The sequence below is a fragment of the Telopea speciosissima genome, chromosome 11 (assembly GCF_018873765.1).
Source record: "Telopea speciosissima isolate NSW1024214 ecotype Mountain lineage chromosome 11, Tspe_v1, whole genome shotgun sequence".
Taxonomy (NCBI): Eukaryota; Viridiplantae; Streptophyta; class Magnoliopsida; order Proteales; family Proteaceae; genus Telopea; species Telopea speciosissima.
Window position 1 is genome coordinate 7,321,134 of NC_057926.1, and position 17,281 is coordinate 7,338,414.

General features: G+C 40.7%; 1 protein-coding gene across 2 annotated transcripts; it reads left to right on the top strand.

Moving 5' to 3' along the window:
• Positions 1-7,267: 7,267 nt before the first annotated feature.
• On the top strand, positions 7,268-16,459 carry LOC122645611 (selenium-binding protein 1-like). 2 transcript variants are annotated; one of them, XM_043838923.1, is made up of 8 exons: positions 7,268-7,277; positions 9,583-9,702; positions 11,672-11,867; positions 13,235-13,462; positions 13,897-14,128; positions 14,226-14,333; positions 14,438-14,710; positions 16,101-16,459. In XM_043838923.1, the coding sequence occupies exons 2-8, from the start codon at positions 9,600-9,602 to the stop codon at positions 16,380-16,382; spliced, it is 1,422 nt and encodes a 473-aa protein (XP_043694858.1). In that variant the 5' UTR covers positions 7,268-7,277; positions 9,583-9,599; the 3' UTR covers positions 16,383-16,459. The 2 variants fall into 2 exon arrangements, with proteins under 2 accessions (XP_043694858.1, XP_043694857.1); XM_043838922.1 differs by lacking the exon at positions 7,268-7,277 and adding an exon at positions 7,794-7,813.
• Positions 16,460-17,281: the final 822 nt, after the last annotated feature.

Here is a 17,281-nt window from a genome sequence, read left to right on the forward strand (position 1 = left end):
GCACCCTGCTGCAGTTTTTTTTTTATTAAAAAAAAAAAAAAAAAAAACGTTGAATGGGCAGCGGCCATGCTCGGCAATGGCCAAGCACAGCTACTGCAATAGTAGGAAACTGAAGAGGAAGAGGAAGAAAGATAGAAAAAACAGTTTTGTTTTATTGAAATCATGATATCAATCATGACATTTAAGAGTTTTGTTTTATTGATGATGAAATCATGATGTTTATTTTAATAAAAAAAAGGTTGAAACTGCATGATTGAAAGTTTTTTTATCTCTTTTTTTTGCTTGCCGTGGCTTGCGGTTGCCGCGGCTGTGTGCCACAAGGCAGCTGGCATAGTGGCCAGCCCTTCAGATATAAAAAAAAAAAAAGAAAGAAAGGGGGGCAGTTTCAAGTTCTTTTTAAGGATTTGTTTTTAGGGTTTTTTTTTGGGGGAAGGAGATGGGTGAAGTAGGAATCCCTTCACCCACCCCTTTACCTTTTTTCCCTAATGGGCTTATATGTATGGTTGTGGGCCATTTTTGGGGATTGTTATTGAGTTGGTTATTATATGGTTTCTTGATCTAGGGATAAATCATGTTTTTATTATGCATGTAGTATATGTATTGTTTATGATTTGTTCTTGTGGACCCCATCAAATTTTGGGGATCTCCCCTGTAGGGTTTCTCGTTTTGGGGGCATTTTATTTATGTCATGTACAACCCCCCATTAGTGTGAAACCATTTTGTGAGATCCACGGGAGAAAAATGGGAGATAGGGCTTTGCCCCAAATCATCCCATATTTTTCCCATGTGTATTGGAGATCGCCCAGGGCCACTTTGTTAATAAAGAAACATATGATTCCCCCCATTGCGGTACAGACCTGTTTGACATTGCCATTAGGGTACCGCTATCAAACACCCCATCCCATGCACATCATGTGTTTTGCTATTTTGATATCTTCATGGGATGGATTTGGTACTTTGAGTGATGTGTTTTATTTAGATAGATGTGCGTTAGAGTTAGTACCTGGAAGTGATACAAAGTGCAGTGTTCGCCGGTAGTTTGTAGTAGGGATCTTAAATGTAAAGAGCCGATTGTAATTTTAATATTTTTTTTTGAGAAGCCATGTAATGGGAGCTATTGCACTGCGTATCACAACCTTGTACCAACTCGGCATATCACTTCGAGTACCAAATTTGGGTCTCTTGTGTGAGTCCCTTACGCACCCGTATGTATGGCGCATTAAACTGTGGTTAGGAGATTCTTGTTTTTCTCCTACATTTGTTCAAAATTAGTTAAAGTGTATGTCCCCAGACCCACACATTGTGAGATTTGATTACCAGCTTAATGAAGTTTTTGGTCTCACCGTGTGGGAAAGGGTATCATTAATTTTAATTAGGATTTCATAAACAAATTTATGGATTTATGGATGTATACTAAATGTCCTCCCTTGAACATTCTAGTGATGGCATCGAAAAGTGTTGTTGCTGACCTTAACCAAGGCAACAAGTTGGATGGCATCAACTATGATGTGTGGCACCGAAAGGCCAAGTTCTTACTTAATGAGTAAGATTACCTAGACCTCTTGACCACTGAGATGGCCCCACCCGAAGTGGGTACTACCGCCCGTCACCGTCAAGAAAAAAAGGCTTACGACATTTGGTTTAAGAGAGATCGTAGTGCACGCTTTCTTATGTTAAGCACGATGCACGATGATCTTATCGGCCAGTATGAGAAGTGTGAGACTTCCAAGTCCATGTGAGACCAGGTAAGGCTCGACTGTGGCGTACATCCACAACCAGACTTAGGTCCATGACCTTGAAGTTTGAGATATACCGTAAGGACCCCAAGCATACTATGGTTGAACACCTCAGGATCGTGAAAGACATGATCCAAAAATTGGATGATGCTGGGGTACACCTTACCGATGAGAAGCAAGTACAGGCCGTCATTAGGACATTGCCTGATTCCTGGGGGCAGATGAAGATAGTTTTAACACATAATGACACTGTCAAGACATTTAATGACATTGCCGCTCATGTGGAACTAGAGGCGACCCAATCACATGGCCTTGTCGCCCAAGCTGGGCAACGCAAGAATGGGTCTAAGCGTAAGAGACAAAGGACCACTGGGAATCAGGATCAAGCTCAGAAAGTTGCGCCAACTGGGCGTAAGACCACCAAGCGCTGACGTGGCAAGCGAGGTGGAAAGAAAGATATCACCAAGGTCAAGTGCTATAACTGCCAGAAGATGGGGCACTTTGCTCGTGACTGTACTGAAGTGAAGCAGGTACCATTTCTGCCTCTCTCTTCTTGTACTTTTGTATGTACACACGTTTTGGTTGCCCAAATCCAATCTGATTGGATTGTGGATACAGGTGCAACAAGACATATAACGCGAGATCGAGGAGGGTTCGTAGATTATATAAAGATTTTGGATGACGCCCAAAGTATCTACATGGGGAATGGCACCAGTGAAGCAGTTCAAGGAGTTGGCACCTACCAGTTCACCTTGCGCACTGGGCGCATTTTGCTACTTCATGATGTGCTATACGCACAAAAAATCCAACATAATCTACTTTCAGTTACTGCATTATTGACTTTAGGATATTCATTTATTTTTTATGGTGACTCTTTTGAGATACGATTGGATGGTAGTAGTTTTGGACATTGTAGGCTTGAGAATGGTTTTATTAAATTAGATTTGATAATTTCTATTGTTTCCTCTTCATCTTTTGTAGTTGATTCTAATACTAGTCCTGATTCAATTACTTGGCATGCTAGACTAGGACACATAGGTCGAGATAGGATGGGACGGCTAGCTCGAGAAGGCCTTCTTAGCTCACTCGCTAAAGTTAACCTACCGACATATGAGGCCTGTTTAGCAGGTAAGGCCCACCAAAAGCCTTTTAGAAAAGCTAAATGAGCAACCCAGACCCTAGAGCTTGTCCATTCGGACATCTGCGGACCAATGAACGTGAAGGCACGTCATGGTGCTTCCTATTTTCTCACATTTATCGATGATTATTCACGATATGGTTATGTGTATCTGATCGCTCACCACTACGAAGCGCTAGATTGCTTTAAACGCTTTATAGCAGAGGTTGAGAATCAACATGGCAAGAGGTTAAAAACTCTGCGCACTGACCGAGGATGCAAATATTTATCCGATCAATTTAAAGAGATGTGTGAGAAAAAAGGAATCACTAGGTAGCTGACTATTCCCCACACTCCATAGCAAAATGGTGTAGCAGAGCGGAGGAATATGACGCTTTTAGATATGGTTAGATTGATGATGGCGCAGGCCAACCTCCCAATATCTTTCTAGAGGGATGCTATGTTGACCGCTGCCTACGTCCTTAACTGTGTGCCATCACAGTCAGTTCCCTCCACTCCCTATGAATTGTGGAAAGGCGCAAAGCCCACTTTGGGGCATATGCGACCATGGGGATGTGCAGGATATGTTCATAGTATCTCCCATAAGTTTGGAAAACTTAGCCGTAGAGCTAAAAAGAGTATCTTTATAAGATATTCCGATACCTCAAAAAGCTATGTAGTGTACGGTGAACATTAAGATGGAGGAATGACAGAGAGTGAGTCCCGCGATGTGGATTTTCTTGAGACTGATTTTCCTAGCATCAGTGACGCTGGTAGAGACCTTGATCTCTTTGAGATAGAGACTGATGAAAGTGTCTCACCTACTCTTGGCGAGGGTGAGGAATTAAACACTCATCAAGAGATCGCCAGAGAGGGTGAGACTGATCATCAACCCAGTGGGAGTGCGCTACCTAATGAAAGCGCACAACCCGCGGGTCAAGAGCCCTCTGCGCGTAAGAGCGCACGTGGACACATTCCCAGACATCGTTTTGAGATTGAAGGGGATGCTGCCCTCGTTTGTGTCCCGAGGGATGAGGATGAGCCAGCCTCAGTGAGTGAGGCGCTCTCTTCTCCAGCTAAGAAAATGTGGCAAGCTGCTATGGAAGATGAGTTGAGTTCTATGAGTAAGAACCAAGTCTGGGAGTTAGTTGATCTTCCACCTGGGCGCAAGGGCATCGGGAACAAGTGGATCCTGAAGGTCAAGCGGAAGGCAAATGGATCAATTGATAAGTATAAGGCACGTCTTGTGGCGAAGGGATATACCCAAAAGGAGGGTATAGACTATGATGAGACGTTCTCCCCTGTGGTGAGAATGGCCTCAATTCGCCTCATTCTAGCCATTATCATAAATTGGATTTGGAACTCTACCAAATGGACGTTAAAACTGCTTTTCTCAATGGAGAATTGGACGAGGGGATCTTTATGGCTCAGCCTATGGGCTTTGAGAAGAAGGGACATGAGCGCAAAGTATGTCGTCTCAAACGTTCCATCTATGGCCTTAAGCAATCGTCTAGGCAGTGGTACATTAGATTTCACCATGCCATTACCACTGCAGGTTTTGACATGATTGAAAAGGACCACTGTGTGTATGTTAAATGGTCCAAGGCAGGGTTTCTTATCCTATCATTGTATGTAGACGACATCTTACTGGCTAGGAATGACATTGAAATGATTGTCGCCACTAAAGAGTGGTTGTCCTCTACTTTTGAGATGAAGGACATGGGTGAGGCCAACTTTGTGTGGGGCATGAAGATTGTGAGGGATCACACTAGGAGACTTCTTAGTTTGTCTCAAGAGACTTACATAAAGAAAGTCCTGAAGCGGTTCCATATGAGCAACTCAAAACCCATTGACACTCCAGTGGACAAGGCATGCACTTTGAGCCTAGACCAAAGCCCTAAAAGTGATGAAGAGAGAAACCGAATGTCCAAAATACCCTATGCAATGGCAGTAGGCAGTCTGATGTATGCAATGATGTGCACGCGTCCAGATATTTGCTTTGCCGTTGGCATGGTGAGCCTTTATCAGAGTAACCCAGGGCCATCTCATTGGCAGGCAATAAAGAGGATACTTCGATACCTACGTGGCACTGCAGACCTCTCGCTCACCTTCAATGGTTCAGACTTGAGAATGAGAGGCTACAGTGATGCTGATTGGGCTAGTGATAAAGATGAGTGTAAGTCCACTTCGGGATATGCGTTTGTCCTGGGAGGCGGGGCTGTCACTTGGAGTAGCAAGAAACAGACCTGCATCGCCCTGTCCATGATGGAGTCGGAGTATGTCACATGTTCGGCAACAGTACAGGAGGTCGTTTGGCTTAAGAGGTTCTTGCAGAGACTTAGCGTTTCTGCTCACTCAAACGACGTTGTGCTTATACACTGTGACAGCATGGCAACGCTTGCATTTGCGTAGGACCCCAAGTTCCATGGTAGAGCCAAGCACATTGACATATGGTATCATTACATTCAAGACATGGTAGCATGAGGTGAAGTGGTTCTGCAACATTGACTAAGCCCATTGCCAGAGATGTTTTCCTAGTTCACATTAGGAACTTGGGACTCAGGCGGATCTGATATGTATTTTCTTTGAGAACACTTTGTTTGTGATGGACATTTATCTATATTTCTCTTACATTTATTGATGAGCATATATTTGTTTGAGTAATCTTTTGTATATACATTCATTGTTTGTAAAGATATCACCAGGCTTAGAATCGACCCACTCACACGGGTGATTTGCCTCGGCGCTGGGGTGTAGTGAATGAGATGAGCCCATGAGCATGTGTGCTCTATGGCGCCTTAGTTAGAGCTAAGATGAGACCTTTACTTGGTCCAACTTGGAAGACACCACACTTCCAAGTAGCCTGTTAGAAGCCAGATGTGAGGTTCTAGGCAGAAACCATGAGGGTGACTGCGCTAGAGACTCAGGTTAGGCGCTTAGAGTAGCGACTAGACTAAGATCTGTATAACGTTTATTTATTGCGAGTGACATGCCCACCCTAGTGGGAGTTACGCCATAGCATGCATATCATACTGCATGTGCTTATATCAACCGATTGTGAGAGTGACCGAATGGATCCCTACTTCGTCACTGTGTGAGCCACGTGGATTATATTAATCCCACAATACCCTTATTACCTGAGATGATGTCATGAAAAAGACACCCAATGACGCTACTTTGACGTTCTCCTTAGGACCATGGATGATGCGGTCCAGCGGGAAGCAATTGGGAAAGCTGTTGGGGATATTTGGATTCACATGAGGGGCTCAGGGAAAACCACTGGACGTTACACCTTTGTTATGTGACTCATTTCCAGGGCGACGTGTCGTATTTGTGATCGACGTAGTCATGAGTACATTGCATACCAAGGATTAACACTGCTCATCATGAGGGGTCGAGAGTGTTAGATCGGGTGTAAGTAGATCGTTTGGGATATTTCGAGACTTTTGAGAGTGATGTACTATGTTGGCTAGATGGAAGTTTGATATAGTACTCCTACCTTGTACCATCCCGACAGGTCACATGCCCCATTACCTGTATGAAATATAATGCGGAATGAGAGAAACTTGAATGCATAATTAAATTTATGCGCCTTGTGTGGGCGAGTGGGAGATGTAAAACGTTAATGGGCTGGGCCCAATTTGTGCGCCCACAAGGGGCTGGCCGCGCGAGACCCGAGCTCTGGAGGGGTCGGTCACTTAAGTGACCAACCCCTCCCCTTTTCTATTTGGTCTAGACCTCTAGTGGAAGTTGACCAAGTGAGAGGGGCGCCCAGGGTTTTGTCTATAAATAAGTATTAGGCCTAAACCCTAACACAATTAATTTCATATCTTTTGAGAAGCCGTCTCTCTCCCTCTCTTTCAAGTTCTGTGTTATCCTAGGGTTTCCATCATTGCCTAGGGTTTTGTGGTGCGGAGTAATCTGTGGAGAAGCCTGTAAAGATCGTGTTGTGCTCGTAACTGCAAGCCGCCTTTGATCGTCCCTTCCGCTGCGATTCCATTCGGTTCAGGCAATCCCTAAACCTCTGTGATTAATGGAATGCTAATATACTAACAACAACAACCATCGCAGTGATGACCCAACCCTCCCCAACAACCCTCTATTTTTCTTGATGGTTCCAGCAGAACCAGGAACTTGACCACCTCAGCCTCTTCTCTCTACAACTTACCCTTTTTCTTTTTAAATCCCTAGTTGCCCCACGACCCCCATCACCTCAGCCGCTTCTTTCTCCAACTTACCCCTTTTCATTTCAAATCTCTCACTCCCATCTTTTCGCTCTGTGATTGAATTGGATTATAGCAGATCCCAGACCAGTTTCATGTTTCAATTTTGTAGCTTCTCTTAATCTGTTCTTTATTTGATTCAGCTTTAGGATTTTGATCTTCTGGAAATTATTTACCTTGAGAAGGAGAGAGAAAGAGAGAGTGAGAACCACAACTACTAAGAATCAAACCAGTAATTGGTATTGCAAACTTACATCAGCAAAAAAGAAGTAGATCAGGCCTCCTTCATCACAGGTTGGGGGGTGGATGTGATCCTCGAGGGCAGATTCGTTACGTCACCGAGACCATATCTGGCTGAGATCTAATTTCGGCGAATTAAGAGCACCAACATGTTGCAACGGAGGGTGTGGGTGTGTTTCGGCGGAGGGATTGGGGTGGATGCGGTTGGAGAGAGAGAAGACGATTGTAGGGTGGGTACGCTGAGGAATGGATCAGATTGAATTGGAAAGCTGAAGGTGACGATGGCTGCCAAGGTGTCATCCCCCAGCAGTGGGTCAGCCTTCTCCAGCTCCAGCTTGTGACTTTCTTGCGTCTCTTTCATATTTAATTGGTTTCGTTTTCTTTAAGCGTGGACCTTTGGATACAAGAATCCTTTGTGCAGAGAGGTTGCGGCCTCTTACAGTTGTCGTCACTGGAACACTCTGACAGCGAGAGAGAGAGAGAGAGAGAGAGAGAGGGTTTGGTCACCACCATATTGGTTGCCATCTCCGAGAGTTGCAACACAGAGAGAGAGAGAGAGAGAGAGAGGGAGATAAAGGTTGGGTTGGTTTTAAATTGTCTGTACTTTTGGCCGTTGGATTATAGATGGATAGGTGTCGCTCAGCCAAGGAGTATTGCCAAGAACTTATAGATCCCCCAAATGGAGAGGAGGATTTTTCTCCTCTCAAGTTCAAGATCTATAAGTTCTTGTAAGTACCCCTAGAATCGTGACATCTGGCATTTGCTGATCTAACAATCAAAATTTAATAATAAAGTTTTTAAGTTCTTATCTAACCCTGATTACCCTAACCCATACCTTAATCCTAGTTAACCAACCATACCCCTACCCTAGCCTTGGTTAACCAAACCATTTGAAGGATGATTCAAAAAAAGGTTCTTATCATTTGGGTTGGTTCTCGCATGGCCGTTGCCGGAGAGGTGGAAGTTGAAGCAGCGGCTTTGAAGCATTAACCAACATATGTCATGTAGTTGTAGCATAAATTAAGATCTCCAACAACCCTTTTTTGAATCGTCCTTCAAATGGTTTGGTTAACCAGGGTTAGAGTAGGGGTATGGTTGATTAACCAGGGTTAGGGTATGGATTGGGAGAACTTAAAAACTTGTTATTAAATTTTGACCATTAGATCAGCTAATGCCAGATGTCACGATTCGAAGGGGTACTTACAAGGACTTACAAATCTTGAACTTGAGAGGAGAAAAATCCAAAAAATCCATAACCAGCTTATCAGCCGAATATAGCACTGCCACACAGTTGGCGGGCTATATTCGATTTCCCAATATTCACCTTCCTTTTCAATTGCTGCCATTCTCACACTTATACGTAATCTTAAGTTTCCATATTATTGTTTTCTCATGTATAGAAAGTGGGTCTTTGAGAATCGTTGGTAATCTTCTCTAAGGTTCCAACCTCTACTTGTATATATATTATCTCATCACATGTAATTGGTAGAGAATCAAATCAATGAAATTCGAGGTTAGCCTAATGGTTAGGACCCTATATGAACTTAAAGAGTTCTAAAGATCAATTCTTGAGGAAAACAGTTAAAAGGAATTTTATTTGTTACTTATAAAAAATAAATAAATAAATAAATAAAATCCCAATATTAAATTCCTGAGTTATCATAGCTGACGTACGTGAACATTCACCCCCCACCTACACACTTATAATAATTAATAAAATATTCTTACCTTTCTTTCTTAGCAAATGACTAAAAACATCAGAAACATGTTTTAATAAAAAACATCTTAATGTCTTTTCATTCTTTGTCAAGATTAGCACAATAGAAACATGTATAGTATTCTAACTTTAAATATTCACCGGAGGATGTGACAAATGATCTATATATACAAAGCACTTGTTTGCCCAAACTTGTATCTTCGCTTGCTGTATCGTTTTACCATTCTCAGGTTGGTTCATTCCCTTGCAAGAGACAAAGAGAGAGACTCTTACCGACGACACACAGAGTTTTGTGTTTGATTCCTTCTCTCTCTAAGCTTCTTTTATTGAGAGAGAGAGATATTCATGATTTTGTTCGTCTAGTTGTTTCTCTCTCTACTTTCTTCTCTGCTCTGTCCTATAAGAATAGAAGTTTTTGTTATTATCACTAGCTTTGTTTATTCCTTTCCGAAACCTCTTTCTTTCCTAAATAATTTTTTCTCAGAATCGAAGCTCTCGAAAACAAAACTCCAATGGCCTCAGCTACCCCAAATCAAGGTTCAGTTTCAGACAACGTGAATTCAAACATGGTGTTTGGTTGCTGTATGAAGGGACCAGGTTACTTGACTCCCATTGACGCCATGTCTGGTCCAAAAGAAGCTCTGATGTATCTAGCATGTATCTATTCAGGTAACCTCCATCTCATAGTGCTCTTTAACTTGGTTATTGGTTTCGTCCGCATCATCACCGTTGGTTTCTTTTTTTATTTTTTATTTTTATATATGAAAGTGTAATCACACAAACCACACATCAATACCAAAAGGTTAACCGATTCTTAGGACCGTGAGTTTCTTTTGTCCATTTTTTTTTTTGTTTTTTTTTTGTTAATTTTCGGGATTGGAATAAGATGTCATGTGATGCCCATGACCCTATGTATATTTTTATGGAAAAAGATTCCTACTTGGTAGTGCCCCCTACGCTCGGTTAGAGGACATCATGAAATGATGCCTTTGCCCCTAAGTGGATACCCAGACACAATTCCCCCATTGATCCAGATGTTGGTGTAGAGACTATGCGACCAACGCTACCTGGTCATGTGGTTCTTGTGTCTAGACATAAGAGCGTGTGAAAGTACTACCCTAGCCTTATGAAATAAAAAATCACATCTTCATTGATGTCCTCTATGTGCTTTCGTTGGCCCTCGCACTGGTGCAAACGCTACACAACCAGACAACAATCTCTTGCATTTTTTTATTTTTTTTTGTAGAGGTTTCTCTAAGCAAGTGGCATAGAGGAGTACACCAACGAGGTGTGTCAAAATGGTATGATGCATGGGAGGGCAGCAAGGTCATTTCATATTTGAAGGAGAGAGATAGGCATAGGTACACTGGTGTACCCTACCCCAGCAGCTTAGATAATCTTTTCCCATTTTTTGGAGGGGAGGGGGGGGGAGAGAGGTTAGGCACACTCTCCACATGCGGTAAGCTAGTGACTGCACAATGGGGGCACGGGATTTGACATCATAAATGAGGGGCAAGGGGTTATTTCAAAGGGAGGAAGAGAATGATACACACAGTGGTGCTAGACTCCTAGCTTGCTGTATGCATGTGGTGTACCGTGTACCCAGCCTTTTTTTGGTTGTTTGTTTGGATAGATAATCCCTTTATTAAGTTCCTTTGGTTGCAAAGTAAAATAAAAGAAAAGGGAAATGAAGATTTTGAAACGTAATTAAAAAAAAAAAATTTGGTAATTATTATCCAACATGATTGTACAAACTAAATTGTTTTTATCATATTTAGTAATAATGTTTTTTAGATGTAATTTTATTTTACTTTTCAAAGATATTTAGATGCAAAGTAAAAGTGCATTTATATAATCTAATATTGAATGATTTGAAGTTAATAATATAATCATGTGCAGTAATAACTACAAAAATTTGCTTTTTAGGTTTAAATTTTTCGAAGTCCCCTTCCTTGAACAAAACGGAGCCGGGAAACAAAAAAACTAAGATATATTGTTCGTTTACAAAGGAATTTGAATCACCAAATTTTTTGTTTCGTTAGATAACAACTTAAGCTACGAGGCAAAGAAATATTTTTCCCCACCCCTCCGCTCCGCCACCCATCAAATGATAAAAGAGAAACTGAACTAATTCGGATATAGGATTGGAAAAAGGAGAACCTGAACTTGTCTATTGTTTCTCAATTTAAATCTCTCTCTCTCTCTCTCTCTCCATAATATGAATGTAAGGTACTATTATTAGAAATAGGCAGCCCAACCAGAAAGGTTTTTCCCTACGGCCCAATTAGCTGCCACGTGGAAATATCTCCCCGTGGCAGCTCAAATGGTCCTAATTTTTGTGGATAGGAAGACCTCAAATCTCTTGGTTGTACATTTTAAGTTTTAGCTCAGATAGAATTTGCCAAGTGGCAAAAATAAAGTTTTGAACAATTTTTAGGGTTGCAAAGAGTGTGGATGGACATATATGGGAGGGTATGTCAATACATATGAGGACATGTGATTGAATCTAAATTTGGAATGTGTTACTTGACTAATCTAAGAACATTGCCTGTATATTAAGTGGAAAAACCTTTAAACTACATGATGGTCTATTATTTTTTTGGGTTTTTTCTTCTAATGTGATGTAGTGGTTGCACAGGGACTGGAATAGAGAAACCTGATTACTTAGCTACAGTGGACGTAGAACCAAATTCACCTACTTATTCTAAAGTAATCCATCGTCTACCTATGCCTTACATTGGGGATGAACTTCATCATTTTGGTTGGAATGCCTGCAGCTCATGCCATAAAGATCCATCTGCAGTCCGCCGTTTTCTTATCATGCCTGCATTCCTGTAAGATATGTGATTCTTTTTGAGTTGCAATTTCATTTCTTAGCTTCCCATGGAACAACAAACTCTCAAGAAAAATTATTGTTAACTAGATTGGTTATACAAAAATTTCACATTTTTTTTATTATAAAAATTTGAGTGAGTGGTAGCAAAATAGCTGTTTTGTCAGGCCAAACAAAATAGTCCCTTATTTCTACCACCTGACAACTCATCCAAATCTCAAATTTGGCAAACAGGAAGGTCCACCATTTCCCATTTTCTGGTATAATTTCAACCCAATCTGAATTTTACACATAGATAAAAAGATGTTCAAAGCTTAGCCAAAATGTCATTGATATGAACAAAATGAATTGACATTTGAAAATTGTTGGGCCTAGAAGGTCAATGTCTCCTCATGACTCTAGGACTAAATAATCGCCCTGTATAAGGAAATAAAGTTGCATCCTCACTATCACCAATAGGTTTTAGTGTAGCGGTAAGCACTTAACCCGAAAGACTAATAATTGGTATTAGAGCCAAGGTCACATGTTTGAGTTACTCTTCAAACGCTAAAAAGGGGATTATTGAGCCTAGAAGATCAGCATCTCCTTGTGGCTCTAGGATTAATTGTTCGCCCTGCATTAAGAAATAAAGTTACACCCTCACTACCACCAATTGGTTTTAGTGTAGCTGTACACGCTTGATCCAAAAGACCAACAAAAATATATAATGAATGTTCCAATACAAATGGACCATATGATGGAAATAGACTACCAAAGTTAACATTTGACCACTCCAAAGTAGACTCTAACTATCAATATGGCTTGAACTTTCTAAATCATGTGACAATGGCATAAATGAGATGAGCCACTTTGCAAACCTAAAGAGACAACCATTCTGCCACCTTCTTGCCCCAACCCCTCCCCCCCCCCGGCCCAAAAGAAAAAAATTATGGGACCTAAATAGAAGAATCGTGATATCAAGACAAACATAAATAATCAAAACATAATTGTTATCCTAATCGAATCCCTATAGCTGGATAGGGGCACTAACGGGGGGAGGGGGAGGGTGGATGTTCTTTAAACTTTGGTCTTTTTGTGAAAAAAAAAACTTTGGTGTTTTAACTAACTGTTCTCTTCCCTGTCACTATGTCTAATGAAGTATAACGCTTCACTATTTGCCACATGACAATATATGGGTTAGTCCATGTGATAGAGGACAAGGCAAGCATCTCATTGGTACAATTTCACCTTAAAATGAATAGAGGAAGTAGCTAAAACTATAAAATATGTCATTTTGTAGTTTATATTCATCTCCATTTGATGGTATTTTGACAGTTTTACTAAAACTTTGAATCAAAGTTTGAGTAACTTTCCTTTCTTGTTTTACAGTTCAGGTCACATATACGTGATTGACACACAAAAGAATCCAAGAGCTCCCACTTTGCATAAAGTTGTTGAGTCTACGGATATTGAGCAGAAAACTGGTCTAGCATATCCCCACACCACTCACTGCCTTGCTTCTGGTGATATCATGGTGTCTTTCCTTGGAGATAAAGATGGAAACGCTAAAGGAAGTGGCTTTCTTCTTCTTGACACAGAGTTTAACGTCAAGGGAAGGTATTATAATCAATTAATTTCTCTCGGTATGTAGATACAGTTTTTGTGTGTGAATGCCTAGTACACCTTCCAAGTCTCTTGGACCAGTCGGGCTGAGCTTATAATATTAATGTATTAAGCATATTGGTCTATTCAGTTAAGCAGGAGTAGCATCACATCGATAGTTGATAGGGTTTAGGGTTTAAGCACTGGTTGTTTAAAGCATTACACCCTGTGTATCAAGTTTTGGAATACCTAAGCTACTGCCTCCAGCTAGTATTTATAGGAAAACTAGGGTTTAGGTTAGATGGGCTAACTAATAAATTGCCCCTCACAGCTTGAGCCATAATACAAGTAGGATTATATTAAAACATATAAAAAGATATTACCATAATACCTTTACAATCCCAAGTCTTTTTAATGTTAATCTTTCATATGGTTTTAATTATGATCAGGTGGGAGAAGCCAGGTCATAGTCCCCCTTTCGGCAGTGATTTTTGGTATCAACCCCGACACAATACCATGATCAGCTCAGAATTTGGAGCTCCAGTAGCTTACACAAAAGGTTTTCATCTTCAGGATGTTGCAGATGGTCTGTATGGAAGTAATCTCAACGTATACAGTTGGCCTGGTGGGGAATTAAAACAAACAATGGAACTTGGAAATGCAGGTCTCTTAACCTTAGAGGTGATCAGCTTTGGAGACAAGAAACCTGCACGTTTAGCTAAGCTTTACTTCTTCCCTGGAGCGATTCTAATTCAAAAAATTTTTGATTTATATGCAGGTAAGGTTCCTCCATGATCCTTCAAAAGACACAGGCTTCGTGGTGTGTGCACTATCAGGCAATGTTGTAAGATTTTTCAAAAAGGCTGATGGGTCTTGGGATCATGAGGTGTACTTTGTTGATCTTATGAATTTGTATTAATTAATTTCACTTCTTTTTGATGATTCGAAGCTAAGAATTTAAACTCAGAATGTGAATGTGAATGGTTGCAGGTTGCGATTACAGTGGAACCAATAAAGGTTAAGAATTGGGTACTTCCTGAAATGCCTGGGCTTGTAACCGAGTGTTTGATCTCACTTGATGATCGTTACCTCTACTTTGTGAATTGGCTTCATGGGGATTTGAGGCAGTATAACATTGAGGACCCTACAAAACCCATATTGACAGGCCAAGTGTGGATTGGTGGTCTACTTCAAAAGGGAAGCCCTATAGTAGCTGTGGCAGAAGATGGGAGTGAGTGGCAGATTGATGTCCCTAAAGTACAGGTAATTAAGTTAATCAACATTTCACTATCATCAACTTTGTGCGTGTTGTGACTGATTTTGATCCGAGCTGCGGTCCATCTGGTAGGGTCGACCTGCATAGGTAGACAACAGAAGACAAGGAAGTGTTGGCCTAGACCGATTAGTACACTCCGATGCCTAAGTTAGACCTCTGCAATAGATCATATCCCAAAGTTAGGAATTTAAGGAGACTGAATAGTTGGAGACCCCTTTTACCTGGGTTAGGTGCGTCTATTTATAGATTTGAGTTACTAGATCGATATACGTACTTGCTTGATCATAGATGGTAACGTCGACTCCATGTAGTCTTAGATGGAGTGATCTGTGCCTGGCACGTGTCAAGCCGGTAGTCATGTTGAAGATGTGACTTTGACCTGATCAGAGCCCCTGGTTAGATTAGCTAACCGTACCATTTTCTGGCAATGCTAGGCCGACCTGAGTCGATTATCCCGACCCTAGTCTTGGGCGAGTATGTTAGTTATCTAATTCTCCATTTTTGTTTGGGGACTAGTCGGGGTGAATTATGACTTATCAGTGCGTGTGGGAGGATCAGGAAAAATATGAAACTGGTGGACTCAATAGTCTATTTCAACATGAATTTCGCTGGCCCAACAAAGTGAAAAGTGGAGCCCATAATCAGTACTCAATCGGTTCTAACTGGTAAATTGGTTCGGTTCAGTCTTTGTGTTGTCTCTAAAATATAATTCACTCTAATGGTTAGGATCATAACCGATCCAATAATAATTGGTTCAAGTTGACTCCTGATCTTATTTGGACGATTCCGGTCTGATTCATAGTTTCCTCCCATATAATTATATAATTGAGTGTTGTATTGGATTTGACTGATTTTTGGACCTGATTAGAATTATAGGTCCATTTGGATTTTATATCAGATTATGATCTATCATCATTATCACGCAATGGAAAATTATCTCCTCTAGTTCCCTGCCCAACCAGTTCTCTAGTTCCTCTAATAGGTGATGGTCGACCTCACCTGAGCAGAATATTTGGGCAGAGATAGGGTGGTCATTTCAGCCTCCCCATATTAGAGGAACTAAAGAACTGGGCCGGGCAAGGAACTGGAGGAGATAAAGATCCTGAGTCACATAATGGGCTAGTTGAGATAAACCACTAAATTTAAAATATGGCCTTCCTAAAAATTGCCTTTTCTATCCAATAGTTTTATTAACCAAATTATTCACCATATTAGCCAAAAAAGCTGTTTGAGGGAGAATACCCTTCTCTCCTACACAACCCACATATGAAACATTTGTGCCTCATACCTGAATTTAGCACACACCACATACCTTTTTGTGATAAATCCCATTTATGAAAAACAAAAACATGATTGATGAACTATGTTTGTTTCCAGGAAAATCGTTTGCGGGGAGGGCCTCAAATGTTTCAACTAAGTTTGGATGGAAAGAGACTTTATATCACTAACTCACTCTTTAGCACATGGGATCGCCAATTCTATCCAGAGCTTGTGGAGAAGGGTTCCCACATGTTGCTGATTGATGTGGATACTAAACAAGGAGGCCTTGCAATAAACCCTAATTTTTTCGTGGACTTTGGATCTGAACCGGAAGGTCCTTCTCTAGCGCATGAGATGAGATATCCTGGAGGAGACTGCACTTCAGATATATGGGTTTAAGGATACATGTCTTGTTCAGTAATTTCTAGTTACTTCTGTTAAGAATAAAAAGCTAAAAGTGTTGCTTTCGCAAATTTTTTTTTTTTTTTGTAACCCTCTTTGTCGTTGTTGTTTTCTTTTAAGAAGTTCAAAGCTTTGTTTTACATATGTTCCAAGGAAGAATAACAATTGTGCTGACTCCCTGGCAAGGTGGGCACTATCAGTGACGTGTACGATGGTGTGGCCTATATCCGATCGACAGCTTGTTGATCTTTGCAATCCTCAGCCAGAGCTTTCACGTTTTTCATAATAAAGCACTTTTTACCACACACAAAAAAGCTTTGTTTCACCACAAGAATAACTTTCTTTGGATTTAATTTTGATAGATAGAGGATGGCATGTTGTACAATTGCTCCAATTAATTTGGGTGTGTAGAAAATTTATATGCGACAATTATAAACTGCCTATTATGCTGGGCGTAGCTGCTACCTCCTTCCGATAAATTGATTAGAAATATGTAGAATTGATGATCATACAATCAAGCTAATCTGCGCTAACTCTTATGACTTCTTTAATTATTGTCTACACCTAGTTGAAGATATATCTATTGGAGTATGTCCATCAGACACGGTTCATTTCAAACACGATTCTCTTTGGAATAAATAAAATTATATTTTTATTTCATGAATTTATTTATGGGCTTATAAGTTTGTTCCATGGGTATTCACCCAAAATCATTCTCGACTAGGGATAGGGCTAGACATCCTGTTCACATGGTCATCACATTGTATATCACTGAAAAGTTGTTTTCAGGGCAAAAATGTAAGTACACATAATGTGTGTGTAGAGAAAAGAAACTAGTACAAATTCTCACGTGTGTTACTGTCATACGTATTATGGAGAGATGTGTACCTGTCATA